Raw genomic sequence first — 17,435 nt, 5'->3', positions numbered from 1 at the left:
AGGTTTTTGGGGACTGTGTGTATAGAGGGCGAGTAAAGACAAATATTCCCATTCTACAGCATGGCTGTGTGGGACATGGAGTGATCTAAGTAGGTTTATAATAATTACTGTAACTGTCAGTAGCTTTTTTCCCCACTTTTTCTTTCTTTATAAGACAGATCTGCCAGAAAATCTTCCAAATAACTGCATAAAATTCATTCTGTCTTTGCCACAACATTACTGTAATGCTTCCTTCTCATTACCTGGTTCTGATGTGGCCATCTATAATCTGCATTTCTTCTGTAAGAAGTGACACGTCCAGGGAGGGRGCATTGTTGTGTGGTCAGCTGTGATCAGGGACTTGTGTTAAGTAAAGAGAAGTGTTTAATGGCTGCCTCTGCTTCTGAAGTTTTTCTTTGTAGTCTGGTGTTCATCACACAAGGACACAGTTTCTCTGTAGCTGTTTGGCATGGCAAGTTTGGCTGGGCCCTGGAGGAAACKACAGAGCTGCTCTTCTGCTGTGAGCCCTGCCTGCTGTAATTACAGGCACTCTCTTCTCTGCTCCTGCAGCTCCCTCCTGCCCTCTCCTCCCTCATCCCGTGTCACAGTTTATCTAAAATCATGCTTGGCCAATTTGTCCCAAGAGTAGGTTGCAGACTGTCTGGACTTCCAGTGTGATGAGAGCAAGGGTGTCAGGAGAAGGGATGATCTCTTCTTTTYCTCACCTCCACATTCTGCATTGTGTCTCCAGTTCTGTTTTCTGGTTTGTTTCCACATTTGTGCCAAGATTGTCAGAAGCCAAAAAGGCAAATTAACTGCCTGAAGTTAAAAATTACTTTTTAAAAAGTAATCTAAAGGGTTTTTTAAAATGGTTTTTCCTCTGGGGTTTTTTTTCCATAAAAATCTGTGGTCATATCTGGATGCCTCAGACTCTGAAATATTATCACCTGTCAGAYGAAAATGCCCATATCCATAACTCCTGACAGCTCTGTGGTTCAGAATTTTTGGCTTATTAATTCTGCTTTAAACTTTTTGTAAGTCATACAGCAAATATAAATCTTCAGGCTTGGCAGAGCCATCTGCACACCACGATTGCCCCCAAACCCTGCTCTGAGGGTGGCTGGCAGCTCCTGTCACAGCGGTCCTGGAGAGGCTGCAGGAAAAGGGAATCCTTACAGCTGTTTGAAAGTGGATTTTAGGGGAGATCTGGTACCTGGAAATGTTTACACTGGGAACCACAAAAATGGGTTTTGTCTGCAGACACTGAGAGGTTTGGGGTCAGGGCTGCTCCTGAGTGAGACACACGGGGAAGGTTTGAAGACAAATGTGTTGCTTGTTTTCAGTGACYTTGTGCTGGTGGACAAAAAGAGTCACCCTGTGTTGCTGGGCTGCCACATTATTGCAAAACTCCCCCTGCTTTGTGGTGCCTGGGACTCTGTCATTCATAAGAATTAAGCTACTGTTTTGAATATGTGCATGTATTCTGCACTGTGTGACAGTCCCATGCCCCCAGGCTACAGAAATATTGCCATGGACCCCAAGCATTTCTGTTCCTCCCCATTCATGGGAATAGAGGTGTCACAAAACACAGAAATTGGGTGAACAATGGAGGAAATGTTCCACTCTTCTAGGTTAGTGGCTTGTGAAATGAAGAAAAAAGAACTTTTCCTGAGTCATGTGATTTCTCGTAATACTCCCATGGAATGTACAAATGCTTACAAAATTATACAGTTGAGAATGATTTTTATTTATTGCTGACAATTAGAATGTGGTTGTAAAGAGATTGTGTTTATTATCTGAGGGAGAAGTTAAAACTGGGAGATTAACAGAATGAGATTTGAAAACAGTGAAACTATTTCTACAAAGAAGGGGCTTACTTTTTTCCTTTTGGGGCAGTGTGGGAGAAAGAAATACTATTAGAGACTGAATAAGTAAGCACCATGAAAGTAACCTTGATTCTATTGCAATGTAAGAGGTCACCAATTTTTGTGCAAAGTTCCTTTCCGTCATCACTGTTCCTATACAGAGGAGAGTGTCTTGCTGTGTTAATGCTGAAATGTGATGCCATCACATTATGCACGGGCTACTGCAATTGTTACAAATCCCTTAACATGTGAAAATTTGTCACAAGAGAAGTCTACTTGCAGCTGTAAGGGCCCAGCCCTCCGAGGTGTGAATTCGAAGAAAATTTTTGATCTCTCCCTTGGTGCCAGTCGTGCCAAAAAAAAAAAAAAAAAAAAAAAGAACAGAAGAAGAAAAAAATAATTTAGTTCAGGTTTGCATTGTCTTTTATGAGATTCCCAAGAAATAGAACTGCGGATATCTAGAGCCTCGATAGTTACTTGAGACCCAGCTTTGGATTTTGAGAATTACTTAAGGTTTGAGGCTTTGTGTAGACTAAGAAATGAGAAAGGACAGTACCATCTTCCTTTATTCCTAAATGGACTTATGGAAAAGAGAGGTGCTATGTCACAGCTCCATCTTAGGGCTGGATGCAAATTTGGATATCAACACAAACTCAGAATAGGAAAACTGATGTCAAAGGTCAGTGCTCTGTCCAATGCCTGCTTGGTTCATATCCATTTTGGCAATAATTATTTTTCTAATTGCTATTGTGCTTTGGTTTGTATCTCCTTTTGGCCTAAATTAGTTTAGTCTTTTACTGGCATAATGTTTTCCTTGTTTTTATGGATTATTATGTCCAAAYATTTCCACAGCCAAAGCAAGTCAGGCTGTTTTACAATAAAAGAAGCTTTAGGAAATACAAACTCGACCCTGAGTTGCTCCATAAAGCATCAGAATCCAGAGGAAAATAACAAAAAAGTTGAACATTTTGGTTTTACGTTTTGAAAAGGCATGATTTTCTCCTGCTTTAGAGAAGAACAGAGCAACTTTTTGTTTGGGCTGAAAAAAGAGGAGTGTCTGACTTGTTTGCTTTAGTGTAGTTATCTTTGTAGTATCAGGGTATTGTATATGAAAATAAAAACAGAAAGCCAAACTGTAGAATGAACGGCAGAGAGACAAAASAATTTGACATGTGCATTTACCTTCCCAGGAAAGAAGAATGTTAGCAGGTCTGAGCTGTTCAATAAGTTCTATGTGGCAAAACCACCACATGATTAAGAAATCACATATCTATAAATATTGGGTGGCATTTTTGTTTTCAGAAATAGAAAATATGAAAGACAATTCAAGAGTCTTTTTGAGAAATGAAGAGAAATGAAGAGAAATGAAGAGAAATGAAGAGAAATGAAGAGAAACAGAGACATGCTGTTGGCCACGTTGGAAACACTGAGTAAATGCTGCAGCTTCCACTTACTTGATCTTGACCTGTTGGTTCATCAGAGTCACCAGCAGGACGCAGCGGCTCACGGGCTCGGGGAGGGGGTTGGCGTAGGAAATCTCCAGAGTCACAGCTCTGTTCACCACAACCCTGCGAGGGAGCTGAAGGACAAAACACATTCCTGGTCATTCACTGGTTTACACTTTCCTGGGGTCAGAGTTCAGTGGAGCTGCAAGTGGCATTCTGCTGACAAACAGTAGCTTTCCTAATGTYTGAAGCTGGATGTGGCTTAGTTAAATAGATGCTGTCAAGCTGTCTGCAATATTTCAGTGGAATAATTTCAGTGGAATAGAGCCCTGACTACACAGACACATCCCAGGTCTGATCTTCAGGTTTGCTGAGTGGCTTTTTTCTCTTTTGGCATGTCATTAATTAGGATTAAAGTGTTAATGTGAACTGGCTCTGCCAGTGGTAAGAATTAAGGGATTAAATCTGTATTTTGGGAGTAGGTAAAGATCTTTAAGGACAATATGAGCACTCGCTAATACATGGAATGAAAACAAGTTTGGTGGGACATAAAGGAGTGGCTTGTGACTGGGAAAGAAAGAAGRTAACAGCTGTTCTGAAAATTGGGGCAGATTCAGGTTAAGGTTCTGAACTGGCCTCTCACTTCCTTGCTTTTTCAATTTAAGCAGGCAGAATTTTGGAATAATCTCTGAAACAGCAGCCTAAAAGTAATTCATTTATCCCCAGATTCTCATCTTGAGATTTGAGCTCTAGAAAGATCTTTTAGTGTCTGTTTAGGACATCAGGGAGAAAATTATTCACCTTAATGATGATGTTTGTGTCCTCTAAAATGATTGTCTTCTCCACCAGCAGCTTCAGCCCATGCGAGCGCATGACTTCACACAAAGCAGTGACTTGGATCCTYTTGTCAGTAGTCAGGTATCTTCCATAATGACTGTAAGGGATCTTCACCCGGATGTGCTTCCCTGGAATTCAGACATACATTTAGGAAGCATTACCTCTTCAAAGGAAGCTAAGGAAAAGAGAATTATAGCGAGGGGTTTATTAATTGTTGAAGAGAAAAAAAGATAAGGCAGCTGGAATCTGTTTATATTTYCTTCTTGTGAGGCTGTCTGTGTATTTCCCTCTTCTGGTGATCCTTTTCTACTTYAACACATTTGACCCTGATAGTTTAGAATAGAGGGTTTTGGCCTGAAACTGAGGGATTCTGCTCATCTGCATTTTGCTGGATTCTTGACCCTTGGTATTTCTTATAATTACAGGTTTAACCATTTTAATCTATTCCTTCCTTACATCCTTTTTATTTTACCTCAGWCAAGAAGAAAATTTGGGTCAAGTTTCACAGAGATCCTTTTCAAGTGACCTGRTCAGCTGCTCATTGTAGTSCTACAACTTTTCTGCTGTGTRTGGGAAAAATRTTTRTCKTTGTAGCCCCTGGGGATGAAAAARATCTCTAYAATAATTTCARTAGTCTYRACTCTTCAAAAGAGAGACAGAGTTTCGCTGTAACTTTTAAACCTTTTCTTAGTTGATTTCTTTTCAAGTGTTGCCTGTTAAGTGCCAGAAGGCACATATCAGACTTTTTTATTTGTTAGGAGTAAGATGTGTTTGTATGTAATTATTAGCACACACACACACACACACACACACACACACACACACACACACACATATCCTTATAGATACCATGACACACACACACATGATGTATAGTGCTGCTTCTGGAGCTGTAATATAAGTGTAGCCTTCTATGTAACATTTTATGAGAGATCCAATGAATGCCTCAAATGGTGGAAGTTTTCAGAGGGAAAAAAATAATGCAAAATGTACTCCTAAGCAATTCTACAAAGAGGTGGAATGAGTAGATGCACTACAAAGCTGGTATCGGTGCGACAGTGATGTTTCTTCCTTCCARTTGCCTTCCTGTGGCTAGGAAGAGRTCTATATTGGCTCCTTAGGAKCATTAAAGTTACCTTGTTTAGGACCAAGCTCCACAGAAGTGGCTGCCTTGAGGACCTCTGCCACTGCTCTCCTCGTGTACAGGATGGTTGATGCACTCATGTCCACCCTCACGCTCTTACGGTCRGAGGTGAGGTTATTCAGCACCAGGATCAGGTTAATGTCTTTGCCAAAGACTGGAGGTTCAGCCAGCTTGAATTTCCCRGCAATCCCAGGGTTTCTCATTGTCTCTGAAGATCTTCCCTCAGGAGCGTCTGTGCGTCCCTCGGTGACGCTTGTTCCGAATATTTTAGCCAAGGCCTTTTTGTAAACTCGTCTTTCCTCAGCAGAGCCTGGTGGAAGCAGAGAACCAGGTAAAATTCTCCTTTTGTTGCAAATGCACTTCCTCTGTGTAAAGTTTTTCACACTAAAACAGGATATCAGCATCACTCAGAAATATACAATACTTGAAAGCTCCCCATATCTTCATTAAGCCTCTGTTCAGGTTTTTCACAGGGAATATGCTGTTGCAAGGTGACTAACTCACTAAAATGAAATATGATGCATTTGTGTTTGTTTATGAAGTGAGATTTCTTTTTCTCTGGTCAGAACATGGAGTAGTGTGCTAAGTGTTGCTCTGCTGATCTGGTGACAGCCAGCCTCTGTATTAAATATGGTTGCACTAAAACCTCGAGGAGAGAAACCCTGAGGATTTTTCTGCCTTGGGTAATAAAACGTATTTTATAGCTCTGTTTTGTATATGCATTAAACTTTACACTTCTGTGTAAGGGATTAAAGTATTCTTTGTATAGTCCCTTAATAAGGAAGCTACTAAGTGCACAAAATCAGAAATATAACACCCATTGTATTAAGAAAGTAGTTTGAGAATAGTGGCAGAAATATTTTCTGAAGGCAGGGGAGAGATGCTCAAACAAAGCAAGTTACCCTTTCTGGCTTCCCAGCACCAAGGATCCAGCAGGCAATAGTTGTGATAACAAGGAGATAACTGGTGATAATTCCTTTACCTTCTGGATATTTGTAGTTAGCAGTGACATCCACACGGCCATTGCTGCCCACAGCTTTGGTGCTGATAGACCTGCCAATTATTTCAGTGTCACAATAAATTCTTTTCTTGGTGCCATCGTTGTATACAATCCATCTGTTGCAGTCRGCGTTCACCTCGGAGTAGACAAACAAGGTGTCGTAATCCAGGTCTACTTCACCTTCTTTGATGGCTAAGACAGATGCAGGGCCACACTGAAAAATTCCTAAAATGTGGGGGAAAAAAGGTCATGCTTTATTAATTGTGCTCAGTTTGGAGATGGACTCTTAAGTCAGGCTGGGAAGTTAYGCTGTTACCTCTGCTTTGTTCTTGTGGAGTTGCATCTAAAACCTGCCACCCACTGTAGGATCTTCCCAGGTCTGGGCGAATGAACCAGCTTTCGTTCCAGACGTGGTAATCCCTGCAGACAGAGAACAATGTCTAAAAAGCACAATAATACGGAGTTATACAATCTTCCAATTGGAGAGAAGTAGTGAATTTTTTTTTTAAAGATTCTCCAAACTGAGACACAGGCTGTCTAGTTACAGTACATCTTTCAAAGKACAGATTTACTGCCTGCTTTTGAGATATAGACCTCAGGCAGGTGAGAAGACCATGAAGTATATTATTTTGGCTTTTTTTTATTTCCAAATGGATGTCTACACTATTAATTTAGATGGTTGTATTACATTTTGTTCACTCAGTTGCTTTTGTACTACTAGTGTTCATTTTTTTAAAGTCTCCTAAATTCTCTCTAGTTGTTGTTGAGATGCAAGAAATTATATTTACCATGTGGAATCCTTGCCGATATTAAGACTCCTTCCAGAGCTGTCATAGTAYTTATCGATACTCAGGTTTCTATCCACGTCATGGGCAGAGTTAAAATTTGAAACCAAACGAGTTGGAATCCCCAAGCACCTCAAAACTGAAATAYATTTGATGAAAAAACAAACGAGCAAGAGATACAACAGAACCCACACAGCTTCAGTTCRATGATTACAAATATCTGAGAAACAAAGTGCCTAAATATTTTGTGATTCCTCAGCATTAAATCTCTAGAGCATTGAAGAAATTATTGCTTTTGATAGAACCAGAGGTCACAGATGCCTCCATTTCACCCCAATCCTCTATTTTTACAGCTTACCTGTACACATCACACCTGCAAACACCCAGCACTGGCCRTACTGAACAGGTCTGTAATTGTCCTGGCGCCATTTCTTGAGGATCACCACGCTGCCATCCCATCTGGAYGGATTCTCATGCGAGTGGAAACTTCCTTGCCACTTTCCCAGGAGAACTCCATTGTCATTATCATTTCCATTGATCTATAAACAAGTCAGCGGATAGAATGCACAAAATGACTTGTGTGTAATGCACTGTATCTCTGTATGTTCATTTTATTGCTTAGGATGCAGGTGGCTGAGTCTCAGTGGTGCTTTCTGCTTGCTCATGTGGGATTTGGGTTAAATTGTCTYTTTCTTACCATAGAACTGATTACTCTGCCCACGTATTTAGGATCTCCTCTTCGTGACACATCCATGGCTGGGTCCTGGCGATAGTACAGGCTCAGGTCAAGCATGGTGAGGCAGATGTTTAGAAGGTCTTGGAACTGGGATTGGACAAGAAAAGTTTTTAAGGAAATGGATGATTTCACAAACAGAATTAAAGGAGGTTCTACTGAAGTTGCTCCTTTCTGAGATATTCCAGCCCAAAGGTGGTAGGGACAGTGGGGCACACTCTTAGACACACTGTGAGCAAAACACAAGTAAGGCTACCCAGGTTTGTGTAGTTGTTATAAAAACCAGCAAATAATGGTAAGAGAAATGCGACTGGAGACAGAATGAGAGTCCAAATGAATTCCTTGTGACTCACCTGTCCGTAATACCACCCTCTTGCTTCAATGTACCTTGCATTGCCCACAAAGATTATTCCATTTTCATTTAGAAYATATTCTTGTCTCTCATTTTCATTGGACATGTAGACATCATCACCTGAAAACCAAGTTGGACAACCTTAAAGCTGGCAATACCAGCAACCTTTCAAAAACATTTTTGTCTTGATTTAGCAAGGAGAAAACTTCTGTTTGCAGAACACATTGTTACAGCTCCATGATAAGGTCTGTTATTGTACATTGCCGGGGAGAAGAAGCAAAAAGATCCATATTATATTACTGAGGGTTTTTTCCCTACTTTTATTATAGCCTTGTGTGTTATCTAAATGCCCCATGTCTGCATGGTGTGTTTTTGTGAGGAAGGTGGAGAAAAGCACAGGCTAGCTCACCACATTTTCCTGCCTTCTCAGGGTAGTCAGAAGGGGAACAGATTTTTGAAAAGAACCACACAGATGACGTTTWTCTCTCTTTTCCAGATGTGTTTGTCTTGTTTTAAGGTTCCTATATGAAGACCTTTGCTTGCCTGATCCAAAGTTCTATCAGGAATGCTATTAGGATAACCTGCTCAACAATTCACTTGGATTTCATTGTTTTTCCAAGTTTATGGCACAGTATGTAGCTGCCATGAAAACATTGGATCCCACAGAAATTTAAGTTGTTTTGATCACTCTTTGGGTAGCAAGATCTGCTTAGCTCTGCTTTTAATTCCATAATATTTAAAAATATTTTCTGAAAGGTTCAGGATTTCAGGAAATACATACAAAAAGAACATCTTTCGTATTTTATTGAATCAACTTCTTTACCTTCCTATAGGAACTTCCCATCCTTCCCTTCCTGCAAATAAAAAGATTGCAATTTATTTTAAAAATTGTATCATGTGATATAAATCTATTTCTGTGGTTGCTGTCCACACTTTTTAAAAAAATGATATCATCATTGATGATTCCTGTGGTTTTTGGGYAGCATGGACATGGAGACCCGTGCTGCACTTCAAGGTGTGGATCAGTTGGAAAGAATGGGAGGAGCACTGAAAATRCCCAGCATTCCTGAAAATCTGAAGTATGAATTAACTCAGAATTATTTAAGGTAGGAAAAAAATGGGGGCAAGGAATGGGGGCAAGCACTGTAATCAATTCCAGAAATTCTTGTGAAGAGGATGGGGTGGGGGGATATAAAATCTATTCCAGGTATCTATGATTTGTAGGATGAGAAATTACATGTTGAAGTCAARGCAAGAAAGATTTGGTTAGTTAATAGGATAAATGTCTAATAGAAAGGTTTGTGTTTTACTGGAGGGAATTGCCGGGGGTGGTTCTGGAGCTTCCCTAATRGCTGCTCATTAGGAAGGAATTCAAGACCTGTCAGGAATGACCTAAGTGCTGAGCTCAAGCTGCCTYAGAGCCCTGGTGTGGGACTAGATGACTTTCTAAGATCCTTCYAGCCCTGTGAGTTTATGGTTCTGAGCAATCTAAATGTCCTTGTATAATCACTTGAAGAGCATTTTTTTTTTCTGAGGTTTATGTGCTCTCAATAAACTTTTATAGCTTGCTAAACTAGAATTTTAAGGGTTTTTTGGTCCAAACGATTTTTCATGTGTTCATTTATCCTAGTAACCCTTCACTGAACATGTTTTAATTCTTGTCATCTCATCCAATGGCATTAACATTCAAACCTGACTGTTTTCTCTTACACAGCTTACGATTGCATTTTCCTTTTTCAGGCCATTTCACTTTGGTTCTTGTTCTTTGATTAACAAGGGCTTTCACAYTCCTCATGATTTCCAGGTGATAAGTCTGTCACTGAAATCATTGTTATTTCTCCCTRGAGGTATGGTCTTTTATTTCCTATTATTGTATCTTATTTCTTCTCACCTTCTCCAATCTCTAAGGTCAGCCAGCTATTTCTGTGTGTTGTCCCAGCCCATYTGTGCATGGAAAATGCTGTTTAATGTCAGCATGTCAAAGACAGTGATGAGCTATTTGATCAGAATGTTTTTTCAGATGACACTTAAGGATCTACTCACCAGTAGCTTTTCTCCAATCCAGTGCTTTTCCTTTCATCTATAGTCCTGACTGTTTTCTTACAAGTAGTTCTTTATTGACATTACAGTTATGAATTAATTTTTGTATTGCCCAGCTTAAAGATTAACCTCCCACCTGAAACTGTATCTACAGACCAGACCTGCCATTCATCCTTTCCCAAGAAAATATTTTCCTTCCAGGAAAATACCCTCAAACTGAATCTGTTCCTGTTTTTCAGGATCAGGGAGYTATTCCACTCTGCAGAACTTATTCAGCAACATCCTTCATTCAGCATTAAGGATACTCCCTTTTATCTGTCAGTAGTCATTGCATCATCTGGTAAATCTGATGGGCTCTTCTTCTGCAAAATGATTTGTTTAAAATTGTAATGGGCACAGCTTAATTTTTCTGWGTTTTCCTCTGAGAAGAGTTTGCCTGGTCTCTTGAGTACCATTGCTACTCTGGTGTTCCAGCTCAGGAGCTGTCAAACATTGCTGTCCCTGCAGTGTGGTTTCCATTAATTACAAGTTACACACAAATGATCTTTCAGGGGCTTCTGGGGAGGTTTTTCCCTCAGGACTGTCTATACAGAGACTGTCTCAGTTTCCTGAACATACTTGTATAATTGTTTCTGTCTTCCAGGACTCCTGAGCTAATTAGCAGCATTTTTCATCTTGGCTATTGACGTATTTCTTAGTGGCCCTTGACTACCATATGGTCACAGGAAAAAACAGTGGGTGATTGTGGCTACTTTTCTTTTATAAGCTGTTTACTCACTGGAAAGGCTAAGAGTTCTCTCAACTGTAGAGTGTCATCTTTGCAGGCTAATCTAGGTTTCCAAACTATTGCATAGTTGCAAAATACGAGTTTACAAATTTGCAGCCTCAGCATGTTGCAGAAGAAATGCAGAATTGAAAAGATGGAGCAGCAAGAGATGTCCATTCTCAACCCAAAATGAAAGACATGGGAATTGGACAGGAATCAGCAGTGTGTGCTTTTAACCCAGAGGGGTGGGCAGCAGGCTGAGGGAGGGGATTCTCCCCCTCTGCTCTGCCCTTGTGAGACACCACCTGCAGCACTGCATCCAGTTCTGGGGTTCTCAGCACCACAAGGATGTGGACCTGTTAGARTGGGTCCAGAGGATGCCACAAAGATGCTCTGAGGTCTGGAGCCCCCTGCTCTGGAGACAGGCTGGGAAAGCTGAGGGTGTTCAGCCTGGAGAAGGGAAACCTCCAGGGAGACCCCAYTGTGSCCTTCCAGTACTYARAARGGGCTTATAAAAAGGAGGAAGARYAACTCYRYACATGGGCTGAGAGTCATAGGACAAGGGAACTGTTGTAACCTAAAAAAATGATAGATTTAAATTAGCTTTTAGGAAAAAAATCTTTACCTAGAGGGCAGTGATGCAATGATGGAATGGTTTGCCCAGAGGAGCCCTTGTCTACAGAAAGAGTGATCTCCTCAGTTGAAGAGTCTGTGATATAACTCCACAGAGCACATTTTTTTTTTTAGGGTAAAAAGGGGGTGGGGTGGTGACAGCAGAATTTCAGTGTGGTGAAACCAGACCCCTGAGCACACAGCTGAGATGGCAACCTCTGGAGACCCGAGGAGGGAGCAGCTCTGTGCAGGTGGGAAAGCAGCAAGGTCAGCTCTGTTCAAGAACAAAGGCATTGGCACCTACCTGGGCACCAGGGGTTGAAGAGCAACACAAACTGGCCCAGGTATCGGGAGAAGATCTGGTTCCCGGCGGTGACCCGGAGGGAGAGGTTGTATCGCCCGATGACGGCGTTGGCGGGGCTGGAGATTGTGAAGTTCACGGCCCCGGAGTCACTGGGTCCTTGGGCAGCACTCCATCCACTGCCCACAGCCTCAGAGAGGTTGAACGCAGCCCTTGTGCGATGAGATTCCGAGGGGGATGGCCCTGCCAGAAAGAAGGAGTCAYTGGTTTGCATTCCAGAGTGTGGTTTCAATGTGAACCTCACACTTGAAACTGAGCACACCGGGGTGGAATAAACACCCCATAAGAAGAAAAATTGCATCTCTAAATACAATCAGGAGAGAACTACAAGGAATAGGGATAACAGTCCTGTGAGAACATGGATTCAGCTGTGGGAATGTTACCTATTTCAGTGACAAATCCCAGGCTCTCCCCATTCTGCCTTGCTCTGTTGAAGTACAGGGTGATGGTGAAGGCTTGTCCTCGCCTCACAGTCAGCTCGGTGTTGGCATATCTGTCAGTGTGGTGGTTGGCTGCATTCACTGATGGCTGCCAGCTGATGTGTGTTGGGGTCAGATCTGTAAAACACAAAAAAAGACACGAGGAAGCGACYGCCATGAAGTCATTTGCTGTTTAGTGGCATGGTGAGGTTACTAAGAGCAATTACCTTTTGTGGGAGGAAGTACAACTAAAAAGCAGACGCCTCATTAAATTAAGTCTATTGGTCAATAATAGAAATCTTTCCTTTGGTTTTGTAACAGAGCTCTTGTACACAGAGTACTTCGKATACAGTGCTGGATGTTGTTTTACCACTGGACTTTAAAAATTTTACAGGGGCAAATTAATGACAGTTCAAAATCACCACCAAACAAAATGGCCTGTAGCCCCTCYATATTTTCAACATATATATTTCTAGGATTGCAGGAATGGTAATTAGGACATCTTTTCCTGCTTGCATTCTGATGCCATTCGGCCTAGATGCAAACAAAAAGCACAGTGATAGAGCATCTGTCTTATATGGATGAACAAGAGGTATTTGAGGACATGCTGAAGTTTTTGATGAAGAAATCAGTCTGTCCTAACCCAGCTCTGTTCACAGTGACAGCAGGACCATAGGAATTCCTGTTCTAGTAGGCAGTAACTTCATGTCATAAAGGAATCCTGACTTGCAGTGTGCTGGGAGTTCTCTGATACTGTGTCCTCCTGCACATACRCTGTTATTATGGGCTGTGGTTTAAACCCCATAAAGTGGTTTGTGACACTTCAAATGCTAAACTACCTTTTTAGCAAGCAAATATGTGTATGATCTTCCTCGGAAGATTGTTTTCCCTTCCCTGTTTTGTTGCCATACTCCAGCCTGAGCAGTGGTGCTGTCTTTGGGAATGCTGAGAGGCATCTTCTGTGTTTATATCTGTTTTGGGAGTTGGGGAGCTTGTAAGAAAGATGGAGACTATTCACAAAGTACACCTGGAGCACTGAGTAACAAGTTTCGACAAATGTTCAGGGCAAATACCTTGGTGAAGGTTCTTCCAAGGCACTTTTATTAAAGTCAGTATCATAAATGCAATAAGGATATTTATTGCATCTAGGGTGGAGGGAGTGGGATAGGATAGGGGTGCACAACCAGCACCATTTTAAAGGGAAATCAAAACAAAACAAACAACAGCAGTAAGAATAGGATGGAAAGGATGGATTAATGCCTGTGCAGTATTGTTGCAGGGATCTTCAAAGAAGCTTCTAGGCCTATCTCCYACCATAGAGCTTATCAGTGAAATAGTAAGTGAGATCTGAAACAGTAGAGCTGCATATTAAACTACAATTTACATCTAATCTTTGAAGAAGAGGTAAAAGTAAAAACTGATTTTTGTGAAGAAGTATAATTAAACTCAAGCAAGATTTTTTTTGTAGTTTAAGACCACAAAGCAGCAATGTGAGTAAGCATTGATGGGCTGAAAAGGAGGCTTTTTATTATGAATACATGGGACAGTGAACTGCAGTAAGCTGCTGCTCTCCCTGCAAAKCTGATTGGTAAATACTTGTTTCATCATTAAATGAGAGAAAATCCTGCTTTGCAATTGCCCAATTCAACAATCATCTTCATTTTAAACTTGAAAAAGCAGAGATACTCTCATTAGTTTTTCCTTTGGTARGGTTTTAATGCATCTTTGAACTCCCATCTATAGGTTCCTTATTCACAGCTCCATTACAATGGATCACACAAATTTTGCTAATACCAAGCATAACACATCTCTGAAATAGCATTTTAAAAACTGGTGCCTTTTGGAGTAATGAAAATTACTTCCAAAATCTTCTCTCTGTCCCAATATCCTCTGTTTAGCTCAAACATTATTCTCAAACAATAATAACAACATTAAAACTTTGAAAATGAAGTGCAAGAACAAATTACAATATAAAATTTCCTTCAGATAAGAACTCTGAGCAGATACCTACAGGGCATGGATCTTGAGGAAACAGCCCTGAGTAAATACCTGCTGAAGGGAAGCAAATGACTTGCAGCACTCACCTGCCATTCCCTCAGCTTATGAGAATTGCATACAACTTCTACTTTGTTCTTCAAGGATGTCCAAGTCACATCAATCATAAAAAGGAAAAAAACTCAGCAATCTTTTCGTGCTGTCAGCTGAAATTTGAGAGAAGGGAGAGGTACTTAGCAGTTGTTATTAATACCTGTAAAGTTGTCAAACGAATTAACTGGTTCCTGTAATATATGTCTGTCTAATGCCAGAGTTCCTACTCAACGTGGGTGTAATTATGGGAGGAGATACCAGAATTATTTACTCAGAGGAAATGCATGCTCTTGAATCCCAAGACAAGAAGAACTTCCTACAAAGATAATRGGTGTGCCAGGAATAGGTTATCTTTGAGGATGAGGAAATGGGGAGCGTGGTGGGATGTAAAAGCTGTCTGAAGGAAAAAGGAGCATTTCCTGATGACTTCACTTCCATGTTGGTTAAGATCACTTCTGGGTTTGTCCAATAGCTGTGAGTTTGTTTTAGAGGGTTTTTTTTTGGTCTAATATTATCTCCAATACCCTCTGACATATAGAATGATAAGCTCCCACTAGAAACAAGTGTCTGTTTATGTGTTAAGTTAGCTCCATACATTAATATTGTTCCAAAAGTTTTATTTCAAAAAGAACTCACAAACTAATAACCTTAGTACCTTTTATCAGCACACACTTTAAACCTGTCTATTTTAACAACCATGGCTATATTTCTTTTTGGGTTTATGAATATATTTCTTTTTGGTTTTATACCATCATTTTGTAAAAGAGTACAAGCAATAAAAGGATGTAATTTTAAAGAGGATTATCTACTTGAGATTCTGCAGTCCCACTGATCATGTTTTAACTCTCAGTATAGGCTTAAAAATAAATTAGTCTGAATTTTTAAGTTACAAAGAAAGAAAAACCAACTGAAAAAGCAGAAGTTAAGCTCCATCAGCTGTTTCTAAGGTTAATTTTACAAGACAGGCTTCTTGTACCTTTTTGAAAAACTTTGTCTTCCTACTACAGAGACTAAGATTACTTATATCAGTATATGACAGTCATGCCAGCCCTATCCCAAAGGAAAACACTGAAGCTTTTCCCAATGGGCAGCAGCATATCTGGTACACTACATCTCCACTTACATTATAATTCAGCGGTTCTTCCTCCTCTTGGAAGTTTCCAGGATGTTCAGGCTGTCAAGGCTTGTTCCGGGAATCRCCTCAAATGGGTTTGATTGCTGTCCAGAGCTACTTCAGTTGGTCTTTTTCTCTTTTCCTTAATTCATATTCCTTGGAAACCATAAGAGCCACAAGCCTCTGATGTTGCCCGGTCTTCACACACAGCSCTAGTGACAAACCGCATCGACCAGTTCTTAAGTTCAGGCGTTCGCTACTTACAGTGATTGCCTCAGATGTTACACATTGCTCCCACTGGCATTTGACTGTTTCCTTTCTTCTTCCTCGCCACTCACATACGTAATTAAGTCTCAGAACACTTTTTCTGTCTTGGCTGTAACCACCTCCTTTACCTGTGCGAGGCACGCCCACAGTGGTGCTCAGTGAGCCACCAGGACCTCTCTCAGCYTGTCCCACATCCCAGAGTGGCACCTGCCAGTGGCTCCTTCACCACAGCAAAGCAGCAGCAGCTGCTGTTGCAATCCCTTTGGAATGCAGCAGTCATGGTTCCTCAGTGACTAATGGCTGAACSTTGTCACAGGTGTTTTGCCGAGCTCAATTCCACCCACCTGTCATCCAAAATGGTTCAAAATACTTTGTTCCTCTTTTTTGTATCAGAGTCTTGGAATTGCAGTTCAATTTGCTGACTTTCAGAGAAAAAACTTCTTGATTTCATTCACCTCGTTAATAATTTTGTCTACTGTTCATATCCCCAGGGTAACTAAATCCACTTTACTCTTGTCTTGTTACTATTTTTTACTAGAAAGAGGAAAGCAGCATAAATTCCACAAAAAAAAACCCAAAAAAACCCAACATTGCAGAATCTGTTCTGTGTGTCTGTATTGGAGTTGTCTTTTAATTAGACAGATTAACACCATGGAGCGTTGCAGGGGAAGGTCTGACTTAAAGGCTTCTCTCATTTCTGCTCATGCAATTCACTTCACTTTAGCACAGTCTGGGTGTCTCACACACACAAGAGACGTAACACAAAGTTATTAAGTGTTTATCTAAGTTCTAAATTCAAGGTTCTGCTTGAGCTTGAACTTCCACTGTGGTTTACTGTAGCCCAGAGGAGGCCACCAAGATGATCAGAGGGATGGARCACCTCTCCTGTGAGGGAAGGCTCRGGGAATTKGGTTTCTTCAGCCTGGAAAGGGGAGGATTTTGGGGGATCTATTTGTGGCCTGACAATACCTAAAGGGAGCTTGTAAGAAAGATGGAGAGAGACTATTTACAAAGGTGTGGAGTGAAAGGACAAGGGGAAATGCCTTCAAATGGATACAGAGCAGGTTGAGATTGGATATTAGGAAAAAATTCTTCCCTGGGAGGATGTTGAGGCCCTGGCACGGRTTACCCAGAGAAGCTGTGGCTGCCCCCTCCCTGGAACAGTTCAAAGCCAGCTTGGATGGGATTGRAGAAACCTGGTCTAGTGAAAAGTGTCCCTGCCCATGGCAGGGGGTTGGAATTAGATTGTTTTTGAGGTCCTTTCCAACCTAAGCCATTCTGTGAACCTGTGATTTACATGATGAGGGCTCTTGGCGCTGGCAAGTCTTGAGGAATACACTGAGAAAAGAGAAGGTCCACCTTGGGCTCCTTGCACAGCCTCTCTGTAGCTCCTCCCATTGTTCATCCAGTGTGGTCATCGTGTGATGGCAGCAGGAAACCAGGGTGGCTCCAGGGGCCTTTCTAAAGCAATTTTACGAGTGACCAGGACAAAACAACTTTATAGCCAATCTGGGCTTGGGGTCCTCAACAGTGAGAAGTCACCATGACGAGTCACAGGTACCCTGTGATGTGTGGTGGAAGTTGGGGCACAGAGTTAGGATTTTATTCCTTCCTGGCCCAGCAATAGG

At 41.2% G+C, this 17,435-nt stretch overlaps 1 protein-coding gene across 1 annotated transcript; it reads right to left on the bottom strand.

Annotated features, from left to right (window-relative positions):
* Positions 1-1,984: 1,984 nt before the first annotated feature.
* On the bottom strand, positions 1,985-16,003 carry LOC130573488 (protein-glutamine gamma-glutamyltransferase 6-like). The gene is made up of 15 exons (XM_057365938.1): positions 15,936-16,003; positions 15,550-15,752; positions 14,423-14,539; positions 12,303-12,476; positions 11,863-12,102; positions 8,142-8,260; positions 7,753-7,878; positions 7,414-7,594; positions 7,059-7,194; positions 6,587-6,690; positions 6,253-6,495; positions 5,263-5,580; positions 4,091-4,254; positions 3,299-3,423; positions 1,985-2,202 (listed from the first exon to the last, which is right to left on the bottom strand). Exons 3-15 carry the CDS (start codon positions 14,427-14,429, stop codon positions 2,052-2,054), a joined length of 2,088 nt encoding a protein of 695 aa, XP_057221921.1. The 5' UTR covers positions 14,430-14,539; positions 15,550-15,752; positions 15,936-16,003; the 3' UTR covers positions 1,985-2,051.
* Positions 16,004-17,435: the final 1,432 nt, after the last annotated feature.

The sequence above is a fragment of the Malurus melanocephalus genome, unplaced genomic scaffold, assembly GCF_030028575.1.
Source record: "Malurus melanocephalus ecotype Western Australia unplaced genomic scaffold, MMel_1.1 scaffold_59, whole genome shotgun sequence".
NCBI classification, from domain to species: Eukaryota; Metazoa; Chordata; class Aves; order Passeriformes; family Maluridae; genus Malurus; species Malurus melanocephalus.
This window is presented reverse-complemented; position numbering and strand designations above follow the sequence as displayed.